Source organism: Scyliorhinus torazame, chromosome X, assembly GCF_047496885.1.
Source record: "Scyliorhinus torazame isolate Kashiwa2021f chromosome X, sScyTor2.1, whole genome shotgun sequence".
NCBI classification, from domain to species: domain Eukaryota; kingdom Metazoa; phylum Chordata; class Chondrichthyes; order Carcharhiniformes; family Scyliorhinidae; genus Scyliorhinus; species Scyliorhinus torazame.
The window spans coordinates 33,896,509-33,921,317 of record NC_092738.1 but is presented as its reverse complement, the minus strand read 5'-3'; the positions used below and the strand labels follow the sequence as shown (position 1 = coordinate 33,921,317).

General features: G+C 53.9%; 1 protein-coding gene across 9 annotated transcripts in view; it reads left to right on the top strand.

Moving 5' to 3' along the window:
- The window catches only part of dgkaa (diacylglycerol kinase, alpha a), a 237,164-nt gene that overhangs the window by 138,185 nt on the left and 74,170 nt on the right, over positions 1-24,809 (top strand). For 8 of the 9 annotated variants that reach the window (XM_072494037.1, XM_072494038.1, XM_072494045.1 and 5 more), the window contains 4 exons: positions 16,352-16,428; positions 17,430-17,547; positions 19,878-19,991; positions 24,237-24,286. In XM_072494037.1, coding sequence (XP_072350138.1) covers positions 16,352-16,428; positions 17,430-17,547; positions 19,878-19,991; positions 24,237-24,286 — 359 coding nt within the window. Of the gene's footprint in view, positions 1-4,609; positions 4,629-16,351; positions 16,429-17,429; positions 17,548-19,877; positions 19,992-24,236; positions 24,287-24,809 lie in introns of those variants that run through there. The other variant, XM_072494046.1, reaches the window with a different exon arrangement.

Here is a 24,809-nt window from a genome sequence, read left to right as displayed (position 1 = left end):
GAGAGAATTCTTCGAGACAGGATCTACTCCCATTTGGAAGCAAATGGACGTATTAGTGAGAGGCAGCACGGTTTTGTGAAGGGGAGGTCGTGTCTCACTAACTTGATAGAGTTTTTCGAGGAGGTCACTAAGATGATTGATGCAGGTAGGGCAGTAGATGTTGTCTATATGGACTTCAGTAAGGCCTTTGACAAGGTCCCTCATGGTAGACTAGTACAAAAGGTGAAGTCACACGGGATCAGGGGTGAACTGGCAAGGTGGATACAGAACTGGCTAGGCCATAGAAGGCAGAGGGTAGCAATGGAGGGATGCTTTTCTAATTGGAGGGCTGTGACCAGTGGTGTTCCACAGGGATCAGTGCTGGGACCTTTGCTCTTTGTAGTATATATAAATGATTTGGAGGAAAATGTAACTGGTCTGATTAGTAAGTTTGCAGACGACACAAAGGTTGGTGGAATTGCGGATAGCGATGAGGACTGTCTGAGGATACAGCAGGATTTAGATTGTCTGGAGACTTGGGCGGAGAGATGGCAGATGGAGTTTAACCTGGACAAATGTGAGGTAATGCATTTTGGAAGGGCTAATGCAGGTAGGGAATATACAGTGAATGGTAGAACCCTCAAGAGTATTGAAAGTCAAAGAGATCTAGGAGTACAGGTCCACAGATCACTGAAAGGGGCTACACAGGTGGAGAAGGTAGTCAAGAAGGCATACGGCATGCTTGCCTTCATTGGCCGGGGCATTGAGTATAAGAATTGGCAAGTCATGTTGCAGCTGTATAGAACCTTAGTTAGGCCACACTTGGAGTATAGTGTTCAATTCTGGTCGCCACACTACCAGAAGGATGTGGAGGCTTTAGAGAGGGTGCAGAAGAGATTTACCAGAATGTTGCCTGGTATGGAGGGCATAAGCTATGAGGAGCGATTGAATAAACTCGGTTTGTTCTCACTGGAACGAAGGAGGTTGAGGGGCGACCTGATAGAGGTATACAAAATTATGAGGGGCATAGACAGAGTGGATAGTCAGAGGCTTTTCCCCAGGGTAGAGGGGTCAATTACTAGGGGGCATAGGTTTAAGGTGAGAGGGGCAAAGTTTAGAGTAGATGTACGAGGCAAGTTTTTTACGCAGAGGGTAGTGGGTGCCTGGAACTCACTACCGGAGGAGGTAGTGGAGGCAGGGACGATAGGGACATTTAAGGGGCATCTTGACAAATATATGAATAGGATGGGAATAGAAGGATACGGACCCAGGAAGTGTAGAAGATTGTAGTTTAGTCGGGCAGTATGGTCGGCACGGGCTTGGAGGGCCGAAGGGCCTGTTCCTGTGCTGTACATTTCTTTGTTCTTTGTTCTTTGTTCACACCGCTTGGATAATACAGCCTTTGAACAGGTAGCTGCCTCTTCCACCAGGGCCACTCTGCTTTGTCTTGTTCTGTACTGCTCTGCCTCATCGTCCTCCTATTGGTCACTCCTCACATCCCAGTGCTCCGATTGGCCCTCCTGCTTCTCTGGGACGCCCACTGGACAGGGAGAATGGAGGAGGCCTGCTAATTGGTTGCCCTCTGTACAATTAAGCCAGCAGCCATACAGTGGCAGTGTGGACATCCCAAAATGATCCCTCGATCAGCTTCGCAGCTATCTCAGAGAAATCCACACCAAGGTAGCTATGGGAACAGAGTTTGGAGCAAAAACAATCTCTTCAGTCTTTACAATATTTATTTGAAGGAAAATTCTTCTCATCTAGCAGTGAATCTCAGATAAGTAGTTTTTACAAGCTGCAATTGTTTGGGCTATTTAAATTTGGTACAAGACCAGGCCTTAACCCAATGCAGCAAGCAGTCCTATATACAGCTGGTTAACTCGACGTTAAACCTTGCGAGGGCCGTCTCGCAAGATTCATAGCAATTGTTTGAGTATAAATGCAGGAGAGCTTTATTGTCACCTGCACAGTTCTGTGGCTGGCTGGACCTGTTCTCCTTGATAATGCAGGCTGGTTAAGATATGGATCATCTGTGGCTTGGAAGACACGAGCTTGCTAACCAGTTTGTCAAGAACTGTGCTAATTAAAAGCAACATCAATCTACCAGCCAGGAAATAGCTCCCAGGTGAAGCTAAACCGACTGAAGCACTTCAATACAATGAGCTGAGGCCTGAGGCCTGCCTGCAAAGGTGATTGGGGGCAGGTAGTGATCTCGTTATTGAAGTGAGGGGGAGGGGTCTAGTTATTGAAGAGAGGGGGAGGGGTCTAGTTATTGAAGTGAGGGGGGGTCTAGTTATTGAAGAGAGGGGGAGGGGTCTAGTTATTGAAGAGAGGGGGAGGGGTCTAGTTATTGAAGTGAGGGGGGGTCTAGTTATTGAAGAGAGGGGGAGGGGTCTAGTTATTGAAGTGAGGGGGGGTCTGGTTATTGAAGTGAGGGGGGGTCTGGTTATTGAAGTGAGGGGGGTCTAGTTATTGAAGTGAGGAGGGGTCTAGTTATTGAAGTGAGGGGGGGGGGCTGGTGATTGAAGTGAGGGGGAGGGGGAGTCCAGTTAGTGAAGTGAGGGTGGGTCTGGTTATTGAAGTGAGGGGGGGAGTTGGTTATTGAAGTGAGGGGGGTCTGGTTATTGAAGTGAGGGGGGGAGTTGGTTATTGAAGTGAGGGGGGGGTCTGGTTATTGAAGTGAGGAGGGGTCTAGTTATTGAAGTGAGGGGGAGGGGGAGTTGGTTATTGAAGTGAGGGGGGTCTGGTTATTGAAGTGAGGGGGGGTCTGGTTATTGAAGTGAGGGGGGATCTGGTTATTGAAGTGAGGGGGGGAGTTGGTTATTGAAGTGAGGGGGGTCTGGTTATGGAAGTGAGGGGGGTCTGGTTATTGAAGTGAGGGGGGGTCTAGTTATTGAAGTGAGGGGGGTTCTGGCTATTGAAGTGAGGGGGGATCTGGCTATTGAAGTGAGGGAGGATCTGGTTATTGAAGTGAGGGGGGGGCTTTTTATTGAAGTGAGGGGGGGTCTGGTTATTGAAGTGAGGGGGGGTCTGGTTATTGAAGTGAGGGGGGGTCTGGTTATTGAAGTGAGGGGGGGTCTGGCTATTGAAGTGAGGGGGGATCTGGCTATTGAAGTGAGGGGGGGTCTGGTTATTGAAGTGAGGGGGGGTCTGGTTATTGAAGTGAGGGGGGGGTTTATTGAAGTGGGGGGGGTCTGGTTATTGAAGTGAGGGGGGATCTGGCTATTGAAGTGAGGGGGGATCTGGTTATTGAAGTGAGGGGGGGGCTTTTTATTGAAGTGAGGGGGGTCTGGTTATTGAAGTGAGGGGGGTTCTGGCTATTGAAGTGAGGGGGGATCTGGCTATTGAAGTGAGGGGGGGTCTGGTTATTGAAGTGAGGGGGGGTCTTTTTATTGAAGTGAGGGGGGGTCTGGTTATTGAAGTGAGGGGGGGTCTGGTTATTGAAGTGAGGGGGGTTCTGGCTATTGAAGTGAGGGGGGATCTGGCTATTGAAGTGAGGGGGGGTCTGGTTATTGAAGTGAGGGGGGTCTTTTTATTGAAGTGAGGGGGGGTCTGGTTATTGAAGTGAGGGGGGATCTGGCTATTGAAGTGAGGGGGGGTCTGGTTATTGAAGTGAGGGGGGGTCTTTTTATTGAAGTGAGGGGGGGTCTTTTTATTGAAGTGAGGGGGGGTCTGGCTATTGAAGTGAGGGGGGATCTGGCTATTGAAGTGAGGGGGGATCTGGCTATTGAAGTGAGGGGGGGGTCTGGCTATTGAAGTGAGGGGGGGTCTGGCTATTGAAGTGAGGGGGGGTCTGGCTATTGAAGTGAGGGGGGGTCTGGCTATTGAAGTGAGGGGGGATCTGGCTATTGAAGTGAGGGGGGATCTGGCTATTGAAGTGAGGGGGGGTCTGGTTATTGAAGTGAGGGGGGGTCTGGTTATTGAAGTGAGGGGGGATCTGGCTATTGAAGTGAGGGGGGGTCTGGTTATTGAAGTGAGGGGGGGATGTTGGTTATCTCCTGATTTGAGTGAAAGGGGAAGGGGGAACAAGCGATTGATTTGATATAAGTCTGGGCTGGGGACTGAGGTGGAACCATTGGCCTTCCTCAGTTGGGATGTTTCTGGACCTGCTCTGTGCAGGATTTCTTGAGATCTATGATGTAACTCCCGTGTGCAGGCCAGGAGCAGAATCAATTGGATTGACACCTTTTTCTCTTCATCATTCCACAGACAATAGAATGGTTTGAATTGATGCTTCACAGCATTTGCAAAGTTGGCAGGTGGGCACCAATTTGAGGTCAGCCAGCCCTGCTTCCAGGAATGTGTTTTCAGTGATGTTCCTCGAGGGTTAAATGTAGAGCAGCTGCATATTGAGAATTTGCCACTGGAGTTTTGAAATCCAGCTGAAAGAGCAGATGGAGACTTGGTTTCAGGTCAGTTGCTCAGTGTATGTTCAGCTCAGTTTTCTGGAGTTGGGTTTGAATCGACAATCCTGTGACTCCGAGGCCAGACTGGACCCAGTGAAACCCAGCTCGTCAAAGCTGCTTCACACACAGTTGGACAGACCTTGCTCAACACTGCCCCTGAGTGGCAAGGAAGGGAAAGGCCATGTCAGACATCACCCTCACAACTTTGTACACAAACTAGGAATAGGTCATTGTCGTCAAAAGGTAGGAAACATGTTTTTCCATTTGTCTTGTCATTCCAAAGTTCCTCAAAGTCAGTTCTGAATTTCAGTTATTTAAACAGAAAAGCCGTCTCCACACACCAAGGATCCATCAACCAATTTGGGCAGAATTCTGGTTTTTTTGGTGATGTTCACTCAGCGAGATATGTTGGTCATGGAACATGTCACTCCACCAAGAAGGCAGACGCACCTCGTTTTAATGTCTCAGTACTGACCCTCTGATAGTGCGGCACTCCCTCAGTACTGACCCTCTGACAGTGCGGCTCTCCCTCAGTACTGACCCTCTGACTGTGCGGCGCTCCCTCAGTACTGACCCTCTGACAGTGCGGCACTCCCTCAGTACTGACCCTCTGACAGTGCAGCACTCCCTCAGTACTGACCCTCTGACAGTGCAGCACTCCCTCAGTACTGACTCTCTGACAGTGCAGCACTCCCTCAGTACTGACCCTCTGACAGTGCAGCACTCCCTCAGTACTGACCCGCTGACAGTGCGGCTTTCCCTCAGTACTGACCCTCTGACAGTGCGGCGCTCCCTCAGTACTGACCCTCTGACTGTGCGGCGCTCCCTCAGTACTGACCCTCTGACAGTGTGGTACTCCCTCAGTACTGACCATCTGACAGTGCGGCACTCCCTCAGTACTGACCCTCTGACAGTGCGGAACTCCCTCAGTACTGACCCTCTGACAGTGCAGCACTCCCTCAGTACTGACCCTCTGAGAGTGCGGCACTCCCTCAGTACTGACCCTCTGACAGTGCGGCACTCCCTCAGTACTGACCCTCTGACAGTGCGGCACTCCCTCAGTACTGACCCTCTGACAGTGCGGCACTCCCTCATTACTGACCCTCTGACAGTGCGGCACTCCCTCAGTGCTGACCCTCTGATAGTGCAGCACTCCCTCAGTACTGACCCTCTGACAGTGCAGCACTCCCTCAGTACTGACCCTCTGATAGTGCAGCACTCCCTCAGTACTGACCCTCTGACAGTGCTGCTCTCCCTCAGTACTGACCCTCTGACAGTGCGGCACTCCCTCAGTACTGACCCTCTGACAGTGCGGCACTCCCTCAGTACTGACCCTCTGACAGTGCGGCACTCCCTCAGTACTGACCCTCTGACAGTGCGGCACTCCCTCATTACTGACCCTCTGACAGTGCGGCACTCCCTCAGTGCTGACCCTCTGATAGTGCAGCACTCCCTCAGTACTGACCCTCTGACAGTGCAGCACTCCCTCAGTACTGACCCTCTGATAGTGCAGCACTCCCTCAGTACTGACCCTCTGACAGTGCTGCTCTCCCTCAGTACTGACCCTCTGACAGTGCGGCACTCCCTCAGTACTGACCCTCTGACAGTGCGGCACTCCCACAGTACTGACCCTCTGACAGTGCAGCACTCCCTCAGTACTGACCCTCTGACAGTGCTGCACTGCCTCAGTACTGACCATCTGACAGTGCGGCACTCCCTCAGTATTGACCCTCTGACAGTGCAGCACTCCCTCAGTACTGACCATCTGACAGTGCGGCACTCCCTCAGTACTGACCCTCTGACAGTGCAGCACTCCCTCAGTACTGACCCTCTGATAGTGCAGCACTCCCTCAGTACTGACCCTCTGACAGCGCTGCTCTCCCTCAGTACTGACCCTCTGACAGTGCGGCACTCCCTCAGTACTGACCCTCTGACAGTGCGGCACTCCCACAGTACTGACCCTCTGACAGTGCAGCACTCCCTCAGTACTGACCCTCTGACAGTGCTGCACTGCCTCAGTACTGACCATCTGACAGTGCGGCACTCCCTCAGTATTGACCCTCTGACAGTGCAGCACTCCCTCAGTACTGACCATCTGACAGTGCGGCACTCCCTCAGTACTGACCCTCTGACAGTGCAGCACTCCCTCAGTACTGACCCTCTGACAGTGCGGCACTCCCTCAGTACCGACCCTCTGACAGTGCAGCACTCCCTCAGTACTGACCCTCTGACAGTGCGGTACTCCCTCAGTTCTGACCCTCTGACAGTGCGGCACTCCCTCAGTACTGACCCTCTGACAGTGCGGCACTCCCTCAGTAGTGATCCTCTCACCGTGCGGCACATCTCTCAGTACTGACCCTCTGACAGTGCGGCACCCCCTCAGTACTGACCCTCTGACAGTGCAACATTCTCTCAGTACTGACCCACTGACAGTGCAGCACTCCCTCAGTACTGACCCTCTGACTGTGCGGCGCTCCCTCAGTACTGACCCTCTGACAGTGCGGCACTCCCTCAGTACTGACCCTCTGACAGTGCGGCACTCCCTCAGTACCGACCCTCTGACAGTTCAGCGCTCTCTCAGTACTGACCCTCTGACAGTGCGGTGCTCCCTCAGTACTGACCCTCTGACAGTGCGGTACTCCCTCAGTACTGACCCTCTGACAGTGCGGTGCTCCCTCAGCACTGACCCTCTGACAGTGCAGCACTCTCTCAGTACTGACCCTCTGACAGTGCGGCACTCCCTCAGTACTGACCCTCTGACAGTGCGGCACTCCCTCAGTACTGACCCTCTGATAGTGCAGCACTCCCTCAGTACTGACCCTCTGATAGTGCGGCACTCCCTCAGCACTGACCCCCTGACAGTGCAGCACTCCCTCAGTACAGACCCTCTGACAGTGCAGCACTCCCTCAGTCCTGACCCTCTGACAGTGCAGCACTCCCTCAGTCCTGACCCTCTGACAGTGCAGCACTCCCTCAGTACTGACCCGCTGACAGTGCGGCTTTCCCTCAGTACTGACCCTCTGACAGTGCGGCGCTCCCTCAGTACTGACCCTCTGACTGTGCGGCGCTCCCTCAGTACTGACCCTCTGACAGTGTGGTACTCCCTCAGTACTGACCATCTGACAGTGCGGCACTCCCTCAGTACTGACCCTCTGACAGTGCGGAACTCCCTCAGTACTGACCCTCTGACAGTGCGGCACTCCCTCAGTACTGACCCTCTGACAGTGCGGCACTCCCTCAGTACTGACCCTCTGACAGTGCGGCACTCCCTCATTACTGACCCTCTGACAGTGCGGCACTCCCTCAGTGCTGACCCTCTGATAGTGCAGCACTCCCTCAGTACTGACCCTCTGACAGTGCAGCACTCCCTCAGTACTGACCCTCTGACAGTGCGGCACTCCTTCAGTACTGACCCTCCGACAGTGCAGCACTCCCTCAGTACTGACCCTCCGACAGTGCAGCACTCCCTCAGTACTGACCCTCTGACAGTGCGGCACTCCCTCAGTACTGACCCTCTGACAGTGCGGCACTCCCTCAGTACTGACCCTCTGACAGTGCGGCACTCCCTCAGTACTGACCCTCTGACAGTGCTGCTCTCCCTCAGTACTGACCCGCTGACAGTGCTGCTCTCCCTCAGTACTGACCTCTGACAGTGCGGCTCTCCCTCAGTACTGACCCTCTGACTGTGCGGCGCTCCCTCAGTACTGACCCTCTGACAGTGCGGCACTCCCTCAGTACTGACCCTCTGACAGTGCGGCACTCCCTCAGTACTGACCCTCTGACAGTGCGGCACTCCCTCAGTACTGACCCTCTGACAGTGCAGCACTCCCTCAGTACTGACCCTCTGACAGTGCGGCACTCCCTCACTACTGACCCTCTGACAGTGCGGCACCCCCTCAGTACTGACCCTCTGACAGTGCGGCACTCCCTCCGTACTGACCCTCTGACAGTGCAGCACTCCCTCAGTACTGACCATCTGACATTGCGGCACTCACTCAGTCCTGACCCTCTGACAGTGCAGCAGTCCCTCAGTACTGACCCTCTGACAGTGCAGCTCTCCCTCAGTACTGACCCTCTGACAGTGCGGCACTCCCTCAGTACTGACCCGCTGACAGTGCTGCTCTCCCTCAGTACTGACCTCTGACAGTGCGGCACTCCCTCAGTACTGACCCGCTGACAGTGCTGCTCTCCCTCAGTACTGACCTGTGACAGTGCGGCTCTCCCTCAGTACTGACCCTCTGACAGTGCGGCGCTCCCTCAGTACTGACCCTCTGACTGTGCGGCGCTCCCTCAGTACTGACCCTCTGACAGTGTGGTACTCCCTCAGTACTGACCATCTGACAGTGCGGCACTCCCTCAGTACTGACCCTCTGACAGTGCGGAACTCCCTCAGTACTGACCCTCTGACAGTGCAGCACTCCCTCAGTACTGACCCTCTGAGAGTGCGGCACTCCCTCAGTACTGACCCTCTGACAGTGCGGCACTCCCTCAGTACTGACCCTCTGACAGTGCGGCACTCCCTCAGTACTGACCCTCTGACAGTGCGGCACTCCCTCATTACTGACCCTCTGACAGTGCGGCACTCCCTCAGTGCTGACCCTCTGATAGTGCAGCACTCCCTCAGTACTGACCCTCTGACAGTGCAGCACTCCCTCAGTACTGACCCTCTGATAGTGCAGCACTCCCTCAGTACTGACCCTCTGACAGTGCTGCTCTCCCTCAGTACTGACCCTCTGACAGTGCGGCACTCCCTCAGTACTGACCCTCTGACAGTGCGGCACTCCCTCAGTACTGACCCTCTGACAGTGCGGCACTCCCTCAGTACTGACCCTCTGACAGTGCGGCACTCCCTCATTACTGACCCTCTGACAGTGCGGCACTCCCTCAGTGCTGACCCTCTGATAGTGCAGCACTCCCTCAGTACTGACCCTCTGACAGTGCAGCACTCCCTCAGTACTGACCCTCTGATAGTGCAGCACTCCCTCAGTACTGACCCTCTGACAGTGCTGCTCTCCCTCAGTACTGACCCTCTGACAGTGCGGCACTCCCTCAGTACTGACCCTCTGACAGTGCGGCACTCCCACAGTACTGACCCTCTGACAGTGCAGCACTCCCTCAGTACTGACCCTCTGACAGTGCTGCACTGCCTCAGTACTGACCATCTGACAGTGCGGCACTCCCTCAGTATTGACCCTCTGACAGTGCAGCACTCCCTCAGTACTGACCATCTGACAGTGCGGCACTCCCTCAGTACTGACCCTCTGACAGTGCAGCACTCCCTCAGTACTGACCCTATGATAGTGCAGCACTCCCTCAGTACTGACCCTCTGACAGTGCTGCTCTCCCTCAGTACTGACCCTCTGACAGTGCGGCACTCCCTCAGTACTGACCCTCTGACAGTGCGGCACTCCCACAGTACTGACCCTCTGACAGTGCAGCACTCCCTCAGTACTGACCCTCTGACAGTGCTGCACTGCCTCAGTACTGACCATCTGACAGTGCGGCACTCCCTCAGTATTGACCCTCTGACAGTGCAGCACTCCCTCAGTACTGACCCTCTGACAGTGCGGCACTCCCTCAGTACCGACCCTCTGACAGTGCAGCACTCCCTCAGTACTGACCCTCTGACAGTGCGGTACTCCCTCAGTTCTGACCCTCTGACAGTGCGGCACTCCCTCAGTACTGACCCTCTGACAGTGCGGCACTCCCTCAGTAGTGATCCTCTCACCGTGCGGCACATCTCTCAGTACTGACCCTCTGACAGTGCGGCACCCCCTCAGTACTGACCCTCTGACAGTGCAACATTCTCTCAGTACTGACCCACTGACAGTGCAGCACTCCCTCAGTACTGACCCTCTGACTGTGCGGCGCTCCCTCAGTACTGACCCTCTGACAGTGCGGCACTCCCTCAGTACTGACCCTCTGACAGTGCGGCACTCCCTCAGTACCGACCCTCTGACAGTGCAGCGCTCTCTCAGTACTGACCCTCTGACAGTGCGGTGCTCCCTCAGTACTGACCCTCTGACAGTGCGGCACTCCCTCAGTACTGACCCTCTGACAGTGCGGCACTCCCTCAGTACCGACCCTCTGACAGTGCAGCGCTCTCTCAGTACTGACCCTCTGACAGTGCGGTGCTCCCTCAGTACTGACCCTCTGACAGTGCGGTACTCCCTCAGTACTGACCCTCTGACAGTGCGGTGCTCCCTCAGTACTGACCCTCTGACAGTGCAGCACTCTCTCAGTACTGACCCTCTGACAGTGCGGCACTCCCTCAGTACTGACCCTCTGACAGTGCGGCACTCCCTCAGTACTGACCCTCTGATAGTGCAGCACTCCCTCAGTACTGACCCTCTGATAGTGCGGCACTCCCTCAGCACTGACCCCCTGACAGTGCAGCACTCCCTCAGTACAGACCCTCTGACAGTGCAGCACTCCCTCAGTCCTGACCCTCTGACAGTGCAGCACTCCCTCAGTCCTGACCCTCTGACAGTGCAGCACTCCCTCAGTACTGACCCGCTGACAGTGCGGCTTTCCCTCAGTACTGACCCTCTGACAGTGCGGCGCTCCCTCAGTACTGACCCTCTGACTGTGCGGCGCTCCCTCAGTACTGACCCTCTGACAGTGTGGTACTCCCTCAGTACTGACCATCTGACAGTGCGGCACTCCCTCAGTACTGACCCTCTGACAGTGCGGAACTCCCTCAGTACTGACCCTCTGATAGTGCAGCACTCCCTCAGTACTGACCCTCTGACAGTGCAGCACTCCCTCAGTACTGACCCTCTGATAGTGCAGCACTCCCTCAGTACTGACCCTCTGACAGTGCTGCTCTCCCTCAGTACTGACCCTCTGACAGTGCGGCACTCCCTCAGTACTGACCCTCTGACAGTGCGGCACTCCCTCAGTACTGACCCTCTGACAGTGCGGCACTCCCTCAGTACTGACCCTCTGACAGTGCGGCACTCCCTCATTACTGACCCTCTGACAGTGCGGCACTCCCTCAGTGCTGACCCTCTGATAGTGCAGCACTCCCTCAGTACTGACCCTCTGACAGTGCAGCACTCCCTCAGTACTGACCCTCTGATAGTGCAGCACTCCCTCAGTACTGACCCTCTGACAGTGCTGCTCTCCCTCAGTACTGACCCTCTGACAGTGCGGCACTCCCTCAGTACTGACCCTCTGACAGTGCGGCACTCCCACAGTACTGACCCTCTGACAGTGCAGCACTCCCTCAGTACTGACCCTCTGACAGTGCTGCACTGCCTCAGTACTGACCATCTGACAGTGCGGCACTCCCTCAGTATTGACCCTCTGACAGTGCAGCACTCCCTCAGTACTGACCATCTGACAGTGCGGCACTCCCTCAGTACTGACCCTCTGACAGTGCAGCACTCCCTCAGTACTGACCCTATGATAGTGCAGCACTCCCTCAGTACTGACCCTCTGACAGTGCTGCTCTCCCTCAGTACTGACCCTCTGACAGTGCGGCACTCCCTCAGTACTGACCCTCTGACAGTGCGGCACTCCCACAGTACTGACCCTCTGACAGTGCAGCACTCCCTCAGTACTGACCCTCTGACAGTGCTGCACTGCCTCAGTACTGACCATCTGACAGTGCGGCACTCCCTCAGTATTGACCCTCTGACAGTGCAGCACTCCCTCAGTACTGACCATCTGACAGTGCGGCACTCCCTCAGTACTGACCCTCTGACAGTGCAGCACTCCCTCAGTACTGACCCTCTGACAGTGCGGCACTCCCTCAGTACCGACCCTCTGACAGTGCAGCACTCCCTCAGTACTGACCCTCTGACAGTGCGGTACTCCCTCAGTTCTGACCCTCTGACAGTGCGGCACTCCCTCAGTACTGACCCTCTGACAGTGCGGCACTCCCTCAGTAGTGATCCTCTCACCGTGCGGCACATCTCTCAGTACTGACCCTCTGACAGTGCGGCACCCCCTCAGTACTGACCCTCTGACAGTGCAACATTCTCTCAGTACTGACCCACTGACAGTGCAGCACTCCCTCAGTACTGACCCTCTGACTGTGCGGCGCTCCCTCAGTACTGACCCTCTGACAGTGCGGCACTCCCTCAGTACTGACCCTCTGACAGTGCGGCACTCCCTCAGTACCGACCCTCTGACAGTGCAGCGCTCTCTCAGTACTGACCCTCTGACAGTGCGGTGCTCCCTCAGTACTGACCCTCTGACAGTGCGGTACTCCCTCAGTACTGACCCTCTGACAGTGCGGTGCTCCCTCAGTACTGACCCTCTGACAGTGCAGCACTCTCTCAGTACTGACCCTCTGACAGTGCGGCACTCCCTCAGTACTGACCCTCTGACAGTGCGGCACTCCCTCAGTACTGACCCTCTGATAGTGCAGCACTCCCTCAGTACTGACCCTCTGATAGTGCGGCACTCCCTCAGCACTGACCCCCTGACAGTGCAGCACTCCCTCAGTACAGACCCTCTGACAGTGCAGCACTCCCTCAGTCCTGACCCTCTGACAGTGCAGCACTCCCTCAGTCCTGACCCTCTGACAGTGCAGCACTCCCTCAGTACTGACCCGCTGACAGTGCGGCTTTCCCTCAGTACTGACCCTCTGACAGTGCGGCGCTCCCTCAGTACTGACCCTCTGACTGTGCGGCGCTCCCTCAGTACTGACCCTCTGACAGTGTGGTACTCCCTCAGTACTGACCATCTGACAGTGCGGCACTCCCTCAGTACTGACCCTCTGACAGTGCGGAACTCCCTCAGTACTGACCCTCTGACAGTGCGGCACTCCCTCAGTACTGACCCTCTGACAGTGCGGCACTCCCTCAGTACTGACCCTCTGACAGTGCGGCACTCCCTCATTACTGACCCTCTGACAGTGCGGCACTCCCTCAGTGCTGACCCTCTGATAGTGCAGCACTCCCTCAGTACTGACCCTCTGACAGTGCAGCACTCCCTCAGTACTGACCCTCTGACAGTGCGGCACTCCTTCAGTACTGACCCTCCGACAGTGCAGCACTCCCTCAGTACTGACCCTCCGACAGTGCAGCACTCCCTCAGTACTGACCCTCTGACAGTGCGGCACTCCCTCAGTACTGACCCTCTGACAGTGCGGCACTCCCTCAGTACTGACCCTCTGACAGTGCGGCACTCCCTCAGTACTGACCCTCTGACAGTGCTGCTCTCCCTCAGTACTGACCCGCTGACAGTGCTGCTCTCCCTCAGTACTGACCTCTGACAGTGCGGCTCTCCCTCAGTACTGACCCTCTGACTGTGCGGCGCTCCCTCAGTACTGACCCTCTGACAGTGCGGCACTCCCTCAGTACTGACCCTCTGACAGTGCGGCACTCCCTCAGTACTGACCCTCTGACAGTGCGGCACTCCCTCAGTACTGACCCTCTGACAGTGCAGCACTCCCTCAGTACTGACCCTCTGACAGTGCGGCACTCCCTCACTACTGACCCTCTGACAGTGCGGCACTCCCTCAGTACTGACCCTCTGACAGTGCGGCACTCCCTCCGTACTGACCCTCTGACAGTGCAGCACTCCCTCAGTACTGACCATCTGACATTGCGGCACTCACTCAGTCCTGACCCTCTGACAGTGCAGCAGTCCCTCAGTACTGACCCTCTGACAGTGCAGCTCTCCCTCAGTACTGACCCTCTGACAGTGCGGCACTCCCTCAGTACTGACCCGCTGACAGTGCTGCTCTCCCTCAGTACTGACCTCTGACAGTGCGGCACTCCCTCAGTACTGACCCGCTGACAGTGCTGCTCTCCCTCAGTACTGACCTGTGACAGTGCGGCTCTCCCTCAGTACTGACCCTCTGACTGTGCGGCGCTCCCTCAGTACTGACCCTCTGACAGTGCGGCACTCCCTCAGTACTGACCCTCTGACAGTGCGGCACTCCCTCAGTACTGACCCTCTGACAGTGCGGCACTCCCTCAGTACTGACCCTCTGACAGTGCAGCACTCCCTCAGTACTGACCCTCTGACAGTGCGGCACTCCCTCAGTGCTGACCCTCTGACAGTGCGGCACTCCCTCAGTGCTGACCCTCTGACAGTGCGGCACTCCCTCAGTGCTGACCCTCTGACAGTGCGGCACTCCATCAGTACTGACCATCTGACAGTGCGGCACTCCCTCAGTACTGACCTTCTGACAGTGCAGCACTCCCTCAACACTGACCCTCTGACAGTGCAGCACTCCCTCAGTACTGACCCTCTGACAGTGCAGCACTCCCTCAGTACTGACCTTCTGACAGTGCAGCACTCCCTCAGTACTGACCCTCTGACAGTGCAGCACTCCCTCAGTACTGACCCTCTGACAGTGCAGCACTCCCTCAGTACTGACCCTCTGACAGTGCAGCACTCCCTCAGTGCTGACCTTCTGACAGTGCAGCACTCCCTCAGCACTGGCCCTCTGACAGTGCGGCACTCCCTCAGTACTGACCCTCTGACAGTGCGGCACTCCCTCAGCACTGACCCTCTGACAGTGCAGCACTCCCTCAGTACTGACCCTCTGACAGTGCGACACTCCCTCAGTACTGTCCCTCTGACAGTGCGGCACTCCCTCAGTACTGTCCCTCTGACAGTGCGGCACTCCCTCAGTACTGTCCCTCTGACAGTGCGGCACTCCCTCAGTACTGACCCTCTGACAGTGCGACACTCCCTCAGTACTGACCCTCGCAGAGTCAACAGGCGTTTCACAGAAGTTTGTCCCGGTGGTGGGGGTGTGCGAAGCAGGGTCACAGTCTGACGGTTTGGGATAGACTGTTTAGGACGGAGATCAGGAGAAATGTGTTTACCCAGAGAGTGGTCGGCCTGTGGAATTCCACAGGAAGTAGTTGAGGCCAAAATGTATGTTTTCAAGAAGCAGTCGATATAGTCTTGGGGCGAAGGGATCAGAGGGTCTGGGGGAAAGCGGGATTAGGTTACGGAGTCGGATGATCTGCCGTGATCTGAATGAATGGTGGGGCAGGCTCGAAGGGCCGAATGGCCTCCTGCTCCTGTTTTCTATATTTCCATATTGAGTAAAATCCGACAGTTCCACTGAGGGAGGTTTTAACGAGTGTGTTAAGAGGTGAGAGGGAGCACGGGGACAGATAAGGGGGCGGGGTTCACCGTTCCCTGAGGCTGATTTTGTCATCGGGGGGGCGGCGCTAGTTTGACGCTGGTTTTCTATGCTCCGCCCCCTCTGAAAAGGCGTCATCGCGTCGCACGGCGTTGGCGCGTCACCTGAAGGCCCTCCCCCGATGGGCCAGGTTCCCGACTTGTGTCCAACGCGGGAGCCATGCTGCTGGCTGGGGAGCGGGGGGGGGGGGCTTCCGCGAGGGCTGTGGGGACTGGTGACGGGTGGCCAGGGGGGCACTATCTGGCAGGTTAGTGCCGCGCAAGGCCGGCGCCATGTTGTACCGCGCGACCCCTGCAGGTTGTCGCCGTGCCCCTGCGTGGCCTCCCACCCGGCAATTAACCCGCCGTTTACATCGTGGGAGCCGGGAGTGGCACAGCTGCTCGCCCCTCACTGCTCGCAGGATCGGTGAGGGGGCACCGCCAATTTTGCCATCATAAAACGCCACTGTTCCCACGCCGGGGTCGACACTTAGCCTGAAAAACAGTCAATCAAGCCCAGTCACTGTTTTCTGATCAGTCATTTGCACGTGGGAGTACTGGAGCTAGGAACATTGGTTGGCAATTATTGACCCGGCTAATCACATATTGGTTTGATGTTTTAAGTCTCATTTGTGATTTGCTTTTTCTTTAAGGCAGTTCAGGGACTGTCCCTTTAATTTGTCCCTCAGTTCGTTTGATTTAGTCTATTTGGTTATTTGTGTTCATCAAAATAGTTGGCAGGTTATGTTCTCCCCCGGCGCTCCTCTCCCGCCAAACGTTCATGAAAATCTCCTTTAAATGTTCCTGAAAATCTCCTTGAAACACTTTTGCTTCTAATTACAATAGAAAATGCTTTCTTCCCCTTCCAGATTCGACAAAGAAGGTGAAGGATGTTCTGGGCGAGTTTGAAGGGAATGGTCAACTATGCAAGTACAGCACCGAGCAGGTGAGACTGTCCCTCCAATCCCGCTGGGCCAGCGACAGAGTGGGTGAAAACGCCCCTGCCAAGCACACAGCCAGTGCTGTGCCCCAATCACTCAGTGGGTAACTGCCCTGCCTCCAATCCCTGGATCAGGGTTATTCCCAAATGCGGTGTAGCCCACAAGGCACCTGTCAGGACTGGGGCAGTCCGACGATGCACCCTCTCTAATCCTCCAGAACTGGACAGCCCCTTTTGAACGGGGCAGGATCCAGTGATACCAGCACCCCCTCCTCCAGGCAAGTCTTAGCTCGACATAACGCCTGAGGAAGAGTCGAATCTCTGACCACTTCCCAAAACAGGGGCTGTTTAGCACAGGGCTAAATCGCTGGCTTTGAAAGCAGACCAAGGCAGGCCAACAGCACGGTTCAATTCCCGTACCAGCCTCCCCGAACAGGCGCTGGAATGTGGCGACTAGGGGCTTTTCACAGTAACTTCATTGAAGCCTACTTGTGACAATAAGTGATTTTCATTTTCATTTGGCAAGGGAGTTTTTCTGTTGCTTCGACTCGATAAGTCTTTGAGAAAAATATCCTTTATTCGGAAAATAATCTGCAAGAGCATTAAAAAAGTTTCAAAATGGCCGTCACGGAGAGCGCAATAATATTCAGGTCTCGACATACATCATGTTTTGCTGTTGAGGTGCTTTACTGCCGTCAAAGAAACATTTTGAAATGCGTTGGGCGAGGACAGGGTGAGATTGGTTGTGGAATCTGTGCCCTGGCAAGGGGTAAGGGCAATAAGACTGCCCACAATTCATTGGCGCTCAGTGAGAAGGCACTGAAGTTGCATTCGGAACAGCGTCACCCTTTTATCAATCCAATCAAAGAATCCTGATGGATGAGTCTCTCCTTTGAAGCAGGATTCGATTTTGCCACCTATATGGGTCCTGATGGATCAGGTGACTTTTAATTTGAAGTGTGCAGATTTGCCCTGTTCCCACAGATTTCCCTCTGCTTTCCTTGCAGCATATCGATTTTGAAGGGTTTCAAACACTGATGAAGATCTACCTGGACATGGACGACATTCCAAATCAATTCTGTCAGCACCTCTTCAGATCCTTTCAAGCAAAGCCCAGCGAGAAAGGTGAGAGAGAGCCCATCGAAATCCAGGGCAGACCTGACAGTGTGACTGTTAGGCCTCACAACTGTATGCTTTCAGCCATGCTGAACACCAGCTCTATTCTTTCACACCACCCCTCCCTCACATCTCTCAAATGCCTCACATTTTCATCCACCAATCCCACGGGAGAACACGAGCGATAATCCTGTGGGATAGCATTTTGAGATAATCTCTCTGTCCAAACTGTGTATCTCTCTCTCTCTCTCTCTCTCTGTCACTCTCCCTTTATCCAAACTGTACCTCTCTCTCCCTTTCTTTTTTTGTTCGGATTGTATACCTCGTTCTCTCTATCTTCCTCTTTCTCTTTGTCCAAACTGTCGAGCCATCCAGCTGTGTGTCTCTCTCTCTCTCTGTCTTGCTCACTCTCTCTCACTGCTCCCCAACCCCAGGTGAGGTTCCCCCAGAGCGTGCTCCTCTGGGTGGGAGCCCTCAATTAGTCACCGTCCAGCTGGGATACCCCCAAATTGGAACTGTCTTTATTTTTAAAATTAATTGATGGGATGTGGGCGTCGCTGGACAGGCCCAGCATTTATTGCCCATCCCTAATTGCCCCTGGAGAAGGTGGGGGTGAGCTGCCTTCTTGAACCGCTGCAGTCCATGTGGTGTAGGTACACCCACCGTGCTGTTAGGGAGGGAGTTGCAGGATGTTGCCCCAGCGACAGTGAAGGAACGGCGATATATTTCCCAGTCAGGATGGTGAGTGACTTGGAGGGGAACCTCCAGGTGGTGGGGTTCCCAGGTATCTGCTGCCCTTGTCCTTCTCGATGGTAGTGGTCGGAGGTTTGGAAGGTGCTGTCTAAGGAGCCTTGGTGAGTTCCTGCAGTGCATCTTGTAGATGGCACATACGGCTGCCACTGCTTGGTTGAATGTTTGTGGACGGGGAGCCAATCGAGCGGCTGCTTTGTCCTGGATGGTGTCGAGCTTCTCAAGTGTTGTTGGAGCTGCGCTCATCCAGGCAAGTGGAGAGTATTCCATCACACTCCTGACTTGTGCCTTGTAGATGGTGGACAGGCTTTGGGGGGGGGGGGGGGGGGTCAGGAGGTGAGTTACTCATCGCAGGATTCCCAGCCTCTGATCTGCTCTGGTAGCCACAGTATTAATGTGTCTGGGTCCAGTTCAGTTTCTGACCAATGGTAACCCCCAGGATGTGGATTGTGTGGGATTCAGAGATGGTAATGTCAGTGATTGTCAAGGGGCGATGGTTAAATCCTCTCTTGTAGGAGATGGTCATTGCTGGGCACTTGTGTGGTGTGAATGTAACTTGCCACTTGTCAGCCCAAGCCTGGATATTGTCCAGGTCTTGCTGCATTTGGACAGGGACTGCTTCAGTATCTGAGGAGTGGCGAATGGTGCTGAACATTGTGCAGTCATCTGCAAACATCCCCACTCTGACCTTCTGATGGAAGGGAGGTCATTGATGAAGCAGCTGAAGATGGTTGGGCCGAGGACACGACCCTGAGGAACTCCTGCAGTGATGTCCTGGAGCTGAGATGATTGACCTCCAACCACCACAACCACCTTCCTTTGTGCCGGAAAACCAGCGGAGAGTTTTCCCCGATTCCCATTGGCTCCAGTTTAGCTGGGGCTCCTTGATGCCACACTCGGTCAAATGCTGCCTTGATGTCGAGGGCAGTCACTCTCACCTCACCTCTGGCATTCAGCTCTTGTGTCCATGTTTGAACGAAGGCTGCAATGAGGTCAGCAGCTGAGTGACTCTCAGTCTCGCGCTCTCGCGTTCTCGGTCCCGGGCTCTCGGTCCCGCGTTCTCGGTCCCGGGCTCTCGGTCCCGGGCTCCCGGTCCCGGGCTCTCGGTCCCGGGCTCTCGGTCCCGGGCTCTCGGTCCCGGGCTCCCGGTCCCGGGCTCTCGGTCCCGGGCTCTCGGTCCCGGGCTCTCGGTCCCGGGCTCTCGGTCCCGGGCTCCCGGTCCCGGGCTCCCGGTCCCGGGCTCTCGGTCCCGGGCTCTCGGTCCCGGGCTCTCGGTCCCGGGCTCTCGGTCCCGGGCTCTCGGTCCCGGGCTCTCGGTCCCGGGCTCTCGGTCCCAGGCTCTCGGTCCCGGGCTCTCGGTCCAGCGCTCCCGGTCCCGCGCTCCCGGTCCCACGCTCGCAGTCCCGCTCTCGCTCTCTCACTGTGGCTCCCTCTCTCTGGCTCCCTCTCTCCCGCTCTCGCTCTGTGTCTATCTGCTGTAATCCTCAGTTTCTCCCTGCTGATGATGTGGAACTGCCTCTGTTCACGAGCTGACCCTTTCTGTGACCTTTGATGTAAAATGTGACTAATGATTTCTTTTCTTTCTGTAGACAATGAAATCTCCAATACAATTGATGCGAATGTGCCTGACGTGGTCTTTGTGAAGGATGTTGTCTGTTACCTATCCTTCCTGGAGGGGGGTCAGCCTGAAGATAAACTCAAATGTGAGTTCTGGAATGGATGAAAGAGTATTTTGGAAAGATACCAACTCCATCAGAAGAGCAAATCTCGAAGCTTACTCCGGGCGTATTTATTCAGTGAAGGGACAGCGCTGGGATGTTACTGCATTGAGTAATCCAGAGATCTGGAGCTGACATCCTGCCAAGGCAGATTAAGAATTTCCTATCAACTAATAAAGAATTTTCAAATAGCTGTGTTACAATTGTGAGGAAACAAATGGAGTTTTCAGGGATTTATACTTGTATTTGGTAAATATTAGAAATAAGGTGTGGTTTTAAGTGAGTTTACTTTAATGTTTCTGTGTCTGGAAGGATAAAACCTGTAGTTAGATTCATGCTAGACAACGGTATGTGTGGCGGTTGGTTATATTCCAACTGTGGTTCTATTGTGCTTAGAGAGGGCTACCGCGTGAAGGGTAAATAAACCAGCAGTGGTTGCTTAGCAACTGGGGCCTTGTAAGGTAGAGAAGCTTTTTTAAGTTTTAGTTTGGGTAATTTGATTGCAGTTGGAAATAGGTATTGAGAGAGGACAGCTCTCATCGCTCTGCTAGAGGCAGTTGGTTTTAGAACGTTAAAGAGGGATCATCTCTCTCAGCCTTGCTAGGAGCTCAAACTCCAAGAGATTATTCAGCACTGCGAAAGATTCTTCCTCATCCGTCTCTACGAAGAGCCAGTTCAGGTCCAGTAAGTTGTCGTGGCGATGGTCGCTGAATGCTGCTGTGTCTTCTGGATCCTTTGTCTCTGACCTAACTTCGCAATGAGCTCCGAGATTCATAAATTCAGGCGGGATTCTCCGTTGCCTGACGCCAAAATCGGGAACGGCGATGGAGCGGACAATAGCTCCCGATGGCGAAATTGCGGCGGGTGCCAGTTTGCCGCAGAAGCATGATGCTCCACCCCCTCGAGAACGGCGTCATCGCGGCGCACACCGCAAGTAGTTGCAACCACGTTTGCATCTCATTCGCGGGCCCGCCTGCGATGCTGCGCCTCGGATAGGCCGAGTTCCCGACGGCGCAGTCCACGTGTGCTCTCGATGGTCGTGAATCTGGCGTGGTGGCTGCGGGGAGAGAGAGAGGGCGTGCACACATGTCCAGCACCGCCACACATCGCTGAGAGCCATGCCGCTAGCCGGGGGGGGGGGGGGGGTGGCCGGCCAGGAGGTGGGCTGTGGGGTTGTGGTGGACAGGGACACGGTCCAGCACAACCGGTGCCTTTGGGCGCGACCGGTGTGTGGGGGGTGTATAGTATATGCCCTGCCCGTGTCCATCACGGATCCAGCGATTTCCCGCACCGGTTTCCATGTCTTCTGCGGGTGTTCCACGTGGTGCTGGAGCTAACCCCTTAGCGGAATCGGTGCGGGTTTGGTGCCGGTGTTTCTGATGGAACTCCACGGACCCTCCGTTGGCGTTAGCACGTAGACCCAGGAATGGCGAATCCAGCCCTCGATGTCTGCCCCGGGTGTAGCGGATGGTGTTTCTGTCAAGCTTACTGCTGAGCGTATAAACCTCCTCGCCCTATGAAGGCTGAATTTCCACTGCTTCCAAATAAAGGTCGAAGATTATTCCATGAAAGACACCGAGACGTTCGAATGATGAGTATCACTTGGTTTTTGCTACCGGTGTGACTGAAGTGATTCACCAGCGAGGACAAGTGAAGTGAGGTGTGTGCTGATTGCTCACAACATTGAGTGTGAGAGCCGTGCTCTGTGTCCAAAGTGGAAATATTTCTATTGTTTTCACCATTTGAAGTTGATGAGGGTTCTATTAATATATAAATGATGAAGCATTTTCTATAACTCGTTATGAAATATTCGGCGTGTATTAAATGTATTTAATCTTATTCATGAGGTCACAGAGCTGGGCTGAGAAGTGGCAGATGGAGTTCAACCTAGATAAATGTGAAGTGATTCATTTTGGAATCTCGAATTTGAATGCTGAAAACATGGTTAAAGGCAGGATTCTTGGAAGTGTGCAGGAACAGAGGGATCTTGGGGTCCACGTACATAGATCCCTCAAAGTTGCCACCCAGGTTGATAGGGTTGTTAAGAAGGCGTATGGTGTGTTGGCTTTCGTTAACAGGGGGATTGAGTTTAAGAGCCGCGAGGTTTTGCTGCAGCTTTATAAAACTCTAGTTAGACCACACTTGGAATATTGTGTCCAGTTCTGGTCGCCTCATTATAGGAAGGATGTGGATGCTTTGGAGAGGGTACAGAGGAGATTTACCAGGATGCTGCCTGGACTGGAGGGCATGCCTTATGAAGAAAGGTTGAGGGAGCTAGGGCTTTTCTCACTGGAGTGAAGAAGGCAGAGAGGTGACTTGATAGAGGTGTACAAGGTGATGAGAGGCATGGATAGAGTGGATAGCCAGAGACTTTTCCCCAGGGTGGAAATGGCTGTCACGAGGGGACATAATTTTAAGGTGATTGGAGGAAGGTATAGGGGAGATGTCAGAGGTTCTTTACACAGAGAGTGGTGGGTGTGTGGAATGCACGGCCAGCAGAGGTGGTGGAGTCAGAGTCATTCGGGACATTTAAGCGACTCTTGGACAGGTACATGGACAGCAGTAAATTGAAGGGGTGGAGGTTAGGTTGATCTTAGATTAGGATAAATGGTCGGCACAACATCGTGGGCTGAAGGGCCTGTACTGTGCTGGACTGTTGTCTGTTCTATATCACGATTAGTGAACAAACCTGATTTCAATCTTGTGGCCCAGTGAGATGAAGGAGGGTCACTCGTGGCCCACTCACTGGCCGGGGTTACCCATCACTGCTCTAGTCCCACACTAATCATAGATTCCCTCGAGTGCAGAAGGAGGTCATTCGGCCCATCAAGTCTGCACTGACCCTCTGAAAGTGTACCCTACCCAGGCCCACTCCCCCATAACCCCACCTAACCTGCACATCTTTGGACACTACGGGACAATTTAACATGGCCAATCCACCTCACCCGCACATCTTTGGACACTAAGGGACAATTTAACATGGCCAATCCACCTGACCTGCACATCTTTGGACATTAAGGGACAATTTAACATAGCCAATCCACCTAACCTGCACATCTTTGGACACTAAGGGACAATTTAACATGGCCAATCCACCTAACCTGCACATCTTTGGACACTAAAGGACAATTTAACATGGCCAATCCACCTAACCTGCACATCTTTGGACACTAAGGGACAATTTAACATGGCCAATCCACCTAACCTGTACATCTTTGGACACTAAGGGACAATTTAACACGGCCAATCCACCTAACCTGCACATCTTTGGACACTAAGGGAAATTTATCATGGCCAATCCACCTAACCTGCACATCTTTGGGCACTAAGGGACAATTTAACACGGCCAATCCACCTAACCTGCACATCTTTGGACACTAAGGGACAATTTAGCATGGCCAATCCACCTAACCTGCACATCTTTGGACACTAAGGGACAATTTATCATGGCCAATCCACCTAACCTGCACATCTTTGGACACTAAGGGAAATTTATCATGGCCAATCCACCTAACCTGCACATCTTTGGACACTAAGGGACAATTTATCATGGCCAATCCACCTAACCTGCACATCTTTGGACACTAAGGGACAATTTATCATGGCCAATCCACCTAACCTGCACATCTTTGGACACTAAGGGAAATTTATCATGGCCAATCCACCTAACCTGCACATCTTTGGACACTAAGGGACAATTTATCGAGGCCAATCCACCTAACCTGCACATCTTTGGACACTAAGGGACAATTTAGCACGGCCAATCCACCTAACCTGCACATCTTTGGACTGTTCGAGGAAACCGGAGCACCCGGAGGAAACCCACGCAGTCACGGGGAGAACGTGCAAAGTCCACACAGACAGTCATCCAAGACCAGGATCGAACCCGGGTCGCTGGTGTTGTGAGGCAGCAGTGCTAACCACTGTGCCACCGTGCCACCCCTGGAGTAGTGAGGAATAATGGCCACCGTTGAGTGGAATTATGAACAAAATGGCAGGTTGCTGGAATAGAGTCGGCAAAAGCCTCCAGTCCTGAGAGTTAATGGAAAAGAGAATATGGATGACAAGAGGGATTTGGAGTGGGATCGAAAACTGAGGGGGTAAATTCACACAGAGAGCCAAAGAGTCAGTGGAAACTGGGAGCCAATGTTGAAATGGAAGCAAAGTCTCATTTTGAGGAGGAAATAAAGTCAAGCCTAATATTTTTCATATTTTTCTGTTCCTTAATAGTTACCTTTAAGTTGTATGATACCGATGCAAATGGACTGCTGGATAGCTCGGTGAGTTTGTGTCCACTCAGCAGTATCTGTACATTTTACACCTCTAATATATTTTGTTTGTTGTGTCTATGCTGAATTTGGGAATTGTTAGCAATCACGCTGGGTTATGGCCAATGCCGCCAAGTGTTACGAAGTACCGTCTGCCAACGTCCTGAAACATGCTCCTTACCCCCTTCCCGAATCTCACTGACTGACCACTGCTTGGAAAATCATTGCAATGTCGTTCTGCCCCAGGGTCATCCAATCACCGGCAAAATCAAAACAGAAAATGCTGCATAAACGCAGCATCTGTGGAGAGAGAAGCGGAGCTGGCCATTTGAGTCCGAATCTGACTTCCACAGACCTGAAGAGAGGCGGAAATGTCATGAGGCTTCTACTGTTGGAAAAAGGGAGGTCTCAATTTGAACATGAAGGAAAGGTCACAGACAGGTTAAATAACAGAATGTGTTAATAGCAGAATAAAGGTCAGCCCTGTCCGAAAGTAAAATACGAAGTCTTACAACACCAGGTTAAAGTCCAACAG